General features: G+C 39.6%; 1 protein-coding gene across 1 annotated transcript; it reads right to left on the bottom strand.

Annotated features, from left to right (window-relative positions):
- Nucleotides 1-329: 329 nt before the first annotated feature.
- Nucleotides 330-4,742, bottom strand: CUZD1 (CUB and zona pellucida like domains 1; the record flags this gene model as incomplete). Its single annotated transcript, XM_082841579.1, is given in 13 exon segments — nt 330-380; nt 382-478; nt 480-517; nt 521-562; nt 566-593; nt 595-645; nt 647-711; nt 715-750; nt 754-802; nt 804-875; nt 877-898; nt 901-967; nt 4,590-4,742. Coding segments are annotated over 13 exon segments (771 nt in total).
- Nucleotides 4,743-11,152: the final 6,410 nt, after the last annotated feature.

An 11,152-nucleotide genomic window follows, 5' to 3' on the forward strand; every position in this document is an offset into this window, starting at 1 on the left:
ATTCAATCTGATGATGACAGAGGCCTAGGTGTTGCACACGTAAAATATAGGAATCATTAGTGAATCCATTTTTGCATTATTATTTAAGCTATGGTATACTCCAGAAAATAGCACATAGAGTAGAAATGAATATATCCTAAAAGGTTCAGTGTAAAGGTCTCATGGAAGGAGATTCTTTTTTATTTTTTAATTTTCTTGAATGTGGTTTGTAGGTTTTCCCCCCTCTTTTATGGGGCCCTCCTTAATTTATTCCTAATGTATCTAGCCACGAGGTAGCACTTCTTCGACACTCAGGAGAAATGCATTTCACTTAAATCTGAACCCTTTAGTTAATAGTCCTGCAGTTTCTGGACTTTGTAGTCTGTTCTCTGACTCACAAACATGCCTTGCTAGAATTGTAGCCACAATCACAATATTCAGAACAAGAACCATGAATGAAAACAGATGCAGATTGTTAAAAGGTTGAATCTGGGTTTCAATGCGTTTGATACTGAAATTCTGAATTTCCACTTGCTCGTCAATTCCTTTTCAGATGAATGCATCCTATGACAGAATTAGTCTTCTATTTGTATGAAGAAATGTCTCTTTTCCTTCAGAAAAACAGTCTGGTTGCAGCGAGACTGATTACTACTACCACTATGGAACCTTACACTCGACATACACGGAGCCCAGACACCTCAAGAATTCAAAGGAGTTAAACTGGAATCTTGCTCAGTGTCGAGGTAAGGGATACACCTTACAAGTCTCATCTCAATTACATCCATTCTTGCTGAGGTTATAGGTTGGAGATGCAAAGTCAGATGGGAGTGGTGCTGCAGGTATCCTGGAACACCACCAAATTTGGATCTGAGGTGCACAGACTTACCTGAACAAAAAGTTTGGTTCAAACCCACATATATGGTGACTCCAACATAGGCTTTCCAAATGAACTGGACTCAAAAAAATACAATTGTTTCTCCTTTTCTTTCTTTTTTAAAGGTTAGTTTTCTGGTGACAGTAATTAAAGAATAACTATGTTGAACTTCTCTTCAATGGGCTAAAAGAAAGGGCGTGGGTATCATTCAGGTTCATAAATAATGCCTCCTTGAAAAAATATATTGAGCCAATAAACCATGTGCTTGACATAATTCCTAGTTTTTAAGTCACCTTTTTTCTTTCCAAACTAATAAAATGTAGTGTATCTTTTTTGGTCTAATTTTTAAAATTAATTAATTAATTTTTGGCCGCGTTGGGTCGGGTCTTCGTTGCTGCGTGCGGGCTTTCTCTAGCTGTGGCAAGCGGGGGCTACTCTTCGTTGCAGTGTGCGGGCTTCTCATTGCAGTGGCTTCTCTTATTGCGGAGCACGCGCTCTAGGCACTGGGGCTTCAGTAGTTGTGGCTCGCAGGCTTAGGTGCTCTGTGGCATGTGGGATCTTCCCGGACCAGGGCTCGAACCTGTGTCCCCTGCACTGGCAGGCAGATTCTTAACCATTGTGCTACCAGGGAGGTCCTTGGTCTAATTTGCCCATGGGAAATGCCATTACATATAACCTTTCACGAACCCAGTGTCAAATGCCTCTTTTCATTTCAATATCACAGCTGATTGCGTGCTAGCTACAGTGCAGACACAAGCTACTATTACAAAGAGGTGGCAAATATACAAAACAGGTTATTATTCAGCAGAGGCTATTTAGCAATACATAACTTACAATGTAATTTACTTGTTTCCCCCACAAAGTTACATGACTATTGCAAATACCATAAACTATGTTCAATTCAGCCATCAAAGGAGGATTTATTGTATGTTTCCTGCTTCAGCTGAGATCTTATTATAGCTCCCACAGGTAGTCAAAACACAAGAGAATTTTAACTTCCTTCAATAACTGCTCAAACTTGAATGTAGCTAATATGGAAGGAAATAAGAATGGGCTGTAAGTCTATCGTGTCCTCTGGGTGTTTGAGAATCTCTGGTTTGTATTTCTAAATTGATATGTAATCATTTTGTCTTTTTTTTTTTTTGCCGGTACGCGGGCCTCTCACTGTTGTGGCCTCTCCCGTTGCAGAGCACAGGCTCCGGACGCGCAGGCTCAGCGGCCATGGCTCACGGGCCCAGACGCTCCGCGGCACGTGGGATCTTCCCGGACCAGGGCACGAACCTGTGTCCCCTGCATCGTTAGGCGGACTCTCAACCCTGCACCAGGGAAGCCCCATTTTGTCTTTTTAAAACAATTAATTTTAAGAGTTTTTTCCTTAAGAAAAAAAATCAACTAGCTTGTTAAATTTTACATAGTATATTGGACTATATCATCAAGGCTAGATTTCCTCAGCCACATTTTAGGCCCTTTCCTCAGCAATATACACTTGCTTCTTAAAAAATAATAAATAATAAAAATCATTTTCCCAAGCACCTCAGTCTAAAGTTACAGCTGTATCTGGTTACTCTTTGGATGGGAAATAGGCCGGTTGCTTTTCTTCTTGGTCCTCCAAGCCTTGCTCCTGAATCCTTTCCACACACATGACTCTTATTTCAAAGAGAAACCCCACTGGGAGGGTGGAAGACCTGACTGTGAGAGAAGGAAGTTATGCTAATTTCCCACCCCAAAGACGCCACTGAGAACTTCAAATACTTGCAGCTTAGGAGGGAAAAAAGGCTTCATTCTAGATCAATTCAAAGTTAGGTGATCACAACTGCAAGTTTTCAGGCTATGCCATCTCCTCCCCCACCTCTCACCAGTGCCTTCCTCAGCCCAAGAAACAGCGTTGCAGCCTGAGGAACAGAGCCAGGCAGAATGGGATGCAGTGTCCCCATGAGAGCCGGGCCCTGTGCTAATTGAAGACATGGATGGCTGTGTTGTTTCTGGCTGCACCACAGACAGAACTTTATATTTGGAGGAACAAATGGCTCCCAAGTGTTCGGGCCACAACTTGTCTGTGTAGCTTCTCTGACGTTCAGGAGTACTTTGCCTCTCAAATATGAAAGATTCCAGAAAAGGGTAGCAGGGAGCTCTGGGAAAGGAAAGAATTTTTAAAAAATGTTTACTCATTTACCTTTGTTAGTTGAGGAGTTTCTAAAGGAGATATTGTTCAAGAAGAAATGGTACATATTAAAAGAAATCTTTCAAGAAGAAATACAGTCCAATGCAAGCATTCATGTAACAAATATTTTATATATGTCATATGGTGCAATTATTCTTAACCTTTTCCCTAGCCTCTTTGAAAATCTGATGAACAATATGAATTATTTCCCTAGGAAAAAGCATATACATATGGAAGTACAGAGCCTTTGTCACAAAGTCCCTGAAGTGGAGGCAGGAGTGATATTACCAAAACAGTGATGGAGAAAACCCTGCCCTCCCTCCCCCAGTAGAGATCAGCAATTAGACAGCTCTCCATGAATAAGAACAACTCTGGAGAGCTCTCGAGTCCACTTAAGAATCTTCAGCAACACAGTGGAACAAAAATCTGAGAATAACCTCATGAGAAGAGAAGGAAGAAAGCTTCATTTTGCCTGCATTATCCCATTCCTCAAGCCAGCACTGCTCAGGGTCAAGAGAGAACTTCCCAGCTAGAAAGAGCTCCCCTAGCCAGGAAAGGAAGAGTGGATGGAGTGAGCAACCAGCTTCCCCAGCCTTTGGGGCACCATATGAAGGTCCCATTACAGTTTCACCCCACCCAGAGACTGGCAAAGCTGACACACAGAGAGACAGAAACAAGGAAGAAAAGCAGGAGTTACCAATAACAATCATGGTTTGTAGTGACTTGTGACTTGCTCTGCAGACAAATCCAGAAGATTTTGCCACTGAAGAAACATGTTAACACCAGCACAGTTGCCAGAGACCCCCTGGGGATTTCACCAGCTTTTGTCCCACAGGTATTTGTATTTACTGACACCAGCCACCTGAATCCTTCCCTGCTACCTCCTTCTTCACCCATGCCAGACCCCAGGAACTGTACTGGTGGCCAGCCCAGGCCTCTGTGGCTACATGAGTGCTAGATGCCAGCCTAGACCCCCACAGCTGACATCCACTTCCTAGTGTGTACTTGACATAGCCCCTCCAGGTGTGCATTTGCACGCCACTAGCCTGATACCTGTCACCAGTGTCCATTGCAGTGTGCACACCCAGGGGAAGACAATACAGCCACTTAAGAGCATGCTGACAGCCAAAGTCCCCATAACTGCCTGTGGGCTTGGATTAGGCCTTGTCTTCTGTCACTGTCTTGCACCACTGCACCACAATACCTGCAATTAAGGCCTCCAGCTGTGCACCTGCATACTCCTGGCCTGACCCCCATTACTGGCCTCCCCTGCAGTGCACACACAGAGGGAGACGATGCAGTCATAGGAGAGCACACCAACAGCCAGGGCCCCCCACAGCTGCCTGTGAGCCCACAACTGGCCCAGCCCTTGCTGCCTACCCTGGCCCCCACCACTGTGTATGTGTCTTCAGCTGATCCAAGCTACCACACAGGCACCTGTAGCAGGCCCCATAGCCCAGTGTATGTACACTACTGGCTCTAGCCACCATCATTGTCTGGCCTGGTCACTAGTTGCTGGACCTAGGGGCATAACTGAGGACCCCAACAGCCCTTACAGCCACTGTAGACCCCCACAGTGCTCCCAAGGACTACATAGTTGTTGATGTCGTGGACCTCAGCAGCATGAGCCAAGGAGACATCATGCGCCCCTGGACCCAGTGCCACCACATTGTCCCCACACTTGGTACCTTCCTCCACTAGAACCAGGGTCACAGCACATTCCAGCATGTCCCAAACCACAGGTGAAAGTCTTTCCTTGCTGAGATCAGTCCATGAAGCCCAGAAGAGGTGACTAGTTATTTAAATGTAGAGACATCTATGCAAGGCTACAAGGGATCATGAAGAATCAGGGAATCACGACTCTCCTGAAGGAATACAGTAAGCCATCAGTAATGATCCCCAAAGAAATGGAGATGCAGGAATTGCCCAACAAAGTGTTCAAAATAATTATTCTAAAGATGCTCAGAGAACTACAAAGAACACAGATAAATAATTTAACAATATTAGGAACACAACAGAAAAACAAAATGAGAAGTTCAACAGAAAGATAGAAAACATAAAAATGAACCAAACAAATTTTGGAGCTAAAGAATACAGAGTGAAGTGAAGAATTCAATAGAGAAATACATAACAAAGAAACCTCCATAATGCTAAGAGCAAATTTCTCAGCACAGACCTTACAGACCAGGAGAGAATGAAATGATATATCCAAAGTACTAAAAGAAACAAACTGCCAATCAAGAATAATTTACCCAGAAAAACTGCCCTTCAGAAGTGAAGGTGAGACAGTTTCCCTAACAAACAAAAGCTGAGGGTGTTCTTCACCACTATACCTACTTTACAAGATATGCTGAAAGGAATTCTTCAAGCTGAAATGAAAGGATGATAATTAGTATCATGAAACATATGAAAATATATACCACACTGGTTAAATCTGGCATATAGTTACATTCAGAATACTCTAATACTGTAATATAGTGGTAGGTTAACTACTTAACCTTAGTATAAAAGTTAAAGGACAAAAGTATTTTTAAAAAGCTATAGCTACAATAATTTCTTAATGGATACACAAAATAAAAAGATGTAAATTGTGACATCAAAAATATAAAAGGGGGAGTAAAAGGTAGAGTTTTTGTAGGTAATCGAAGTTAAATTGTTATCAATGTAAAGTAGATTGTTGTATGTATAAGATGCTTTATGTAAGCCTCATGATAGCCACAAAGCAAAAACCCACAGCAGATTCACAAAAGATAAAGAGAGGGGCGAGTTCCCTGGTGGCCTAGTGGTTAGGATTCTTGGCTTTCACTGCTGTGGCCTGGGTTAAATCCCTGGTCAGGGAACTGGGATCCTGCAAACCACATGGTGCAGCCAAAAAAAAAAAAAAAAGAGAAGGGAATCAAAGCATACCCACTATGGAAAATAACTAATTTACAACAGAAGACAGCAAGAGAGAGGAAGAAAGGAACAAGGGAACTACAAAACAGCCAGAAAACAATTCATAAGGTAGCGTTAGTAAAGCCTTACTTACAATAATTAATCTAAATGTAAATGGGTTGAACTCTCCAATCAAAAGACATGGAGTGGCTGGATGTATTAAAAAAAATAAGACCTGACTATATGCTGCCTACAAGAGGTTCACTTCAGCTTTAAGGACACAGGAAGGCTCAAAGTGAAGGGATGAAAAAATATATCCATGCAAGATAGAAACCAAAAGAGAAAGGGTAGCTATACTTGTATCAGACAAAATAGACTTTAAGCCAAAAATGGTAACAAGAGACAAATAAGGTCATTATATAATGATAAAGCAGTTGATTCATCAAAAAGATATAACAGTTATAAATATATATGCACCCAACACTGAGGCACTTATAGTAAGCAAATACTAACAGATGTAAAGGGAGAAATAGACAATACAGTAAGTCCCCCACATACGAACCTTCAAGTTGCAAACTTTCAAAGATTCGAACGTGCTTTTGCATGCCCAATCACGTTAGTTCACGTGTCTGGCATATATTGTCACGTGTGTGCATCCTCTAGAAGTGGTTGCGCAGGAAATGGCAAGGGGATTTTCTTTATTTGAGGAGGCACTGTTAGCCTTTGAGGCACAGGACCCGAATGCAGAATGGTACACAAAGGGTGCAGCAGCAATTCAGAATGCAATCTAGTGCTACCATGTCATCTATGATGAGAAAAGAAGGGCTACTACCCAGACATCACTGGATCCTTTTTTTAAGAGGGTAGATAGAATTGAATCCAGCAAGGAACCAGAACCTGTGCCATCAACGTCAGGTGTGAGTGAAATTGCAGCTTGCCTTCCGTCTTCTATCGCTGACGACCCTTCGGCTCTACCATCTCCCACCTCCTTTCCCTCTTCCAGTCAGTAACTCTTCTTGCCTGCTCACTCGATGCCAGCCCCTGTATGCCAGCTGTTGTACTGTACTACTGTACTTTTCAAGGTACTGTACTGTAAGTTAAAAAATGTTTTATTTTTTGTTTTTTATGTATTACTTGTGTGAAAAGTATTATAAACCTATTACAGTACAGTACTATATAGCCGATTGTGTTAGTTGGGTACCTAGGCTAACTCTGACTTACAAACAAATTGGACTTACGAACGCATGCTCAGAACCAAACTCGTTTGTTTGTAGGGGACTTACTGTACAATACTAGACTTCAAAACCCTATTTTCAACAATAGATCATCCAGACATAAAATTAACAAGGAAACGTGGGATTTGGCACATACTTCAAACCAAATGGGCCTAACAGACATATAGAAGAGATTCCATCCAACAGCAAAAGAATATATATTATTCTCAAGTGCACAGAAAGCATTCTCCAGGACAGATCATATGATAGGTCATGAAACAAGTCTTAGCAAATGTAAGAAGACTGAAATCATACCAAGTATCTTTTCTAACCACAATGGTATGAAACTAGAAATCAGTAACAGGAGGAAAGCTGGAAATTTCACAAATAGCTGAAATTAAACAACACACTTCAGAACAACCAATGGGTCACAGAATTAATCAAAAGGGAAAAAATTATCTTGAAACAAATGGAAACACAACAATATAAAAGCCATGGGATGCTGCAAAAGCAGTTCTAAGAGGGAAGTGTATAGTGATAAACACCTACACTAAGAAAACAGATTTCAAATAACCAGCTTTATACCTAAAGAAACTAGAAAAAGAACAAACTAAGCCCAATATTAGGAGAAGAAAGGAAATAACAAAGATCAGAGCAGAAATACATGAAATAGAGTCCAGAAAAACACTAGAAAAGATTAATGTAAATAAGAGCTAGTTTTTTGGAAAGATAAACAAAATAGACAAACCTTTAGCTAGACTAAGAAAAAAGAGAGAAGACTCAAATAAGAGATTACTGTGAATAATTATATGCCAACAAATTGACTAACCTAGAAGAAATGGATACATTTTTAGAAACATACATCTACCAAGACTGAATTGTAAAAAAAATAGAAAATCTAAACAGACCCATAATCGCTAAGAAGATTGAACCAGTAGTCATACACCTCCCAATAAAGAAAAGCCTAGGACCAGATGGTTTCACTGTGATTTCTACCAAACATTTAAAGAAGGCTTAAGACCAAGCTTTCTCTCAAATTCTTCTAAAACATTGAAGAGGACGGGAGACTCCTAAACTCATTTTACAAGTCCAGCATTACTCTGACACCAAAGCCAGATAAGGATACTATAATAAAAGAAAACTACAGACCATATCCCCAATGAACGTAGATGCAAAAATCCTCAACAAAATACTAGCAAACCGAATTGAACACCACATTAAAAGGATCATACACCATGATCAAGCAGGATTTATCCCTTGGATGCAAGGACGGTTCACATATGAAAGTCAATAAATGTGATAAACATTAATAGAATAAAAGATAAAAATCATGATCATCTCAATAGATGCAGAAAAAGAATTTGACAAAATACTATAATCCTTTCACAATAAAAATGCTCAATGAATTGGGTACAGAAGGAAAATACCTCAACATAGTAAAGGCCATATGTAGCAAGCACACAGCTAACAGCAGACTCAGTGGTGAAAGGTTGAAAGCTTTTTCTCTAAGATCAAGAACAAGACAAGGATGCCCACTCTTGCAATAAATTTGACATAGATAGTACTGGAAGTGTTAGCCAGAGTAATCAGGCAAGAAAAAAAAGTAAAAAAAAGACAACATCCAAATTGGAAAGAAAAAAATTAAAATTGTCTCTGTTTGCTGATGTAGAAAATCCCAAAGACTCTACCAAAAAACTTCCAGAATTAATCAATGGATTCAGTACAATTGCAGGATACAAAATCAACACACAGAAATCAGCTGCATTTCTATTCACTAACAATGAAAAACAAAGAAAACAGTATCATTCACAATAGAATCAAAATCAATAAAATACTTAGGAATAAATTTAACCAAGAAGGTGAAAGATCTGTACACTGAAAACCATAAGACACTGATGAAATTAAAGAAAATGCAAATAAATGGAAAGATATCCTGTGTTTATGCATTGGAAGAATTAAAATTAACTTGTTCATAATACCCACGGTCATCTATAGATTCAATGCAATCCTTATTAAACTTCTAGTGGCATTTTTCACAGAAATAGAAAAACAATCCTAAAATTTGAATGGAACTACAAAAGATGTCAAATAGCCAAAGCACCAATTAAAAGAAGAACAAAGCTGGAGGCATCACACTTCCTGATTTCAAACTATACTACAAAGCTATTATAAGCAAAACAGTATGTACTGACATAAATTCCAATGGAACAGAAGAGCACAAAAATAAACCTATGTGTATATGGTCAGCTAATATTTGACAAGGGAGCCAAAAACACTCAATGAGGAAAAAATAGTCTCTTCAATAATGGTGCTGGGAAGACTGCATAACCACACGCAGAATGGAACTGGACCCCTATCTTATGCCATTCACAAATACAGGAGACCTGAAACCATAAAAGGTCTGGAAGAAAACAAGGAGAAAACTCCTTGACATTGATCTTTGCAATGATTTTTTGGATATGATGCCTAAAGCACAATCAACAAAAATAAAAATTAATAAGTGGGACTATATCAAGCTAAAAAGCTTCTGGGGCTTCCCTGGTGGTGCAGTGGTTGAGAGTCTGTCTGCTGATGCAGGGGACACGGGTTCGTGCCCCAGTCCGGGAAGATCCCACGTGCTGCGGAGCGGCTAGGCCCGTGAGCCATGGCCGCTGAGCCTGCGCATCCGGAGCCTGTGCTCCGCAACGGGAGAGGCCACAACAGTGAGAGGCCCGTGTACTGCAAAAAAAAAAAAAAAGCTTCTGCACAGCAAAAGAGACAGTCAACAAAATGAAAAAGCAATCTACAGAATGGGAGAAAATATTTGCAAATCTTATAACTGATGCATGATTAATATCCAAAATATATAAAGAACTCATACAACTCAACAGCAAAAAAAAAAAAAAAAAAAAAAAAATCCAAAACAAAAAAAAAAACCCCACACAATCCAATTAAAAATGAGCTAAGAAAATGACATTTTTCTAAAGAAGACAGACAAATGGCCAACAGGTGCATGAAAAAGTGCTCTACACTACTAATCATCAGGGAAATGCAAATCAAAATGACAATGACATATTACCTCATACCTGTTAGAAGGGCTATTGTCAAAAAGATGAGGGAAACAAGTGTAGGTGAGGATGTAGAGAAAAGGGAACCTTTGTGCACTGTTGTTGGGAATAGATATGGGTACAGCCACTATGGAACAGTATGAAGGTATCTTAAAAATTAAAAATAGAACTACCATATGATGAAGCAATCCCACTTCTGGGTATATATCCAAAGGAAATGAAAACAGGATCTGGAAGCGATATCTGCACTCCCATGTTCACTGCAGCATATTCACAATAGCCAAGATAGGGAAACAACTAAGTGTCCATCAACAGATAAATAGATAAGAAGTGGTGTATATGTACAATGGAATATTATTCAGCCATGAGAAAGAAGAAAGTTCTGCCATTTGTGACAACATGGATGAAGCTTGAGGGCATTATGCTAAGTAAAACACGTCAGACAAAGAAAGACGAATACTGTACATCACTTACCTGTGGAATCTAAAAAAGCCGAAGTCATAGACACAGAGATTAGAATAGTGATTACCAGGCAATGGTGAGGGTGGGGGAAATGGGAGATGTTGATCAAATGGTACAGACTTCCAGTTATAAGATGAATAAATTCTGGGGATCAAATGATTATAGTTAATAATGCTGTATTACATACTTGAAAGTTGCTAAGAGAGTAGATCTTAAATGTTCTCGTCACAAAAAGGAAGTAGTAATTATGTGACATGATGGAGGTGTTGTTAGCTAATGCTCTGGTGGTAATCATTTTGCAATATATATATTTGCAATATATAAGTGTATCAAATCAATACTTTGTACACCTTAAACTTACATGTTATATGTCAACTATACCTCAATAAAGCTGGGGGAAAAAGACTTTATTAAATTAAAAAAACATTTTAGGGGAAACCTTCCCTTATGTACTCTTTTATAACTGCCTTGACAAATTTGAGATGGTTATACTTTTTTCAATTTAATTTTTTCATAATTGTATTAGAAAGCAATAACTGCT

The sequence above is a fragment of the Leucopleurus acutus genome (genome assembly GCF_964270905.1).
Source record: "Leucopleurus acutus genome assembly, chromosome: 6".
NCBI classification, from domain to species: domain Eukaryota; kingdom Metazoa; phylum Chordata; class Mammalia; order Artiodactyla; family Delphinidae; genus Leucopleurus; species Leucopleurus acutus.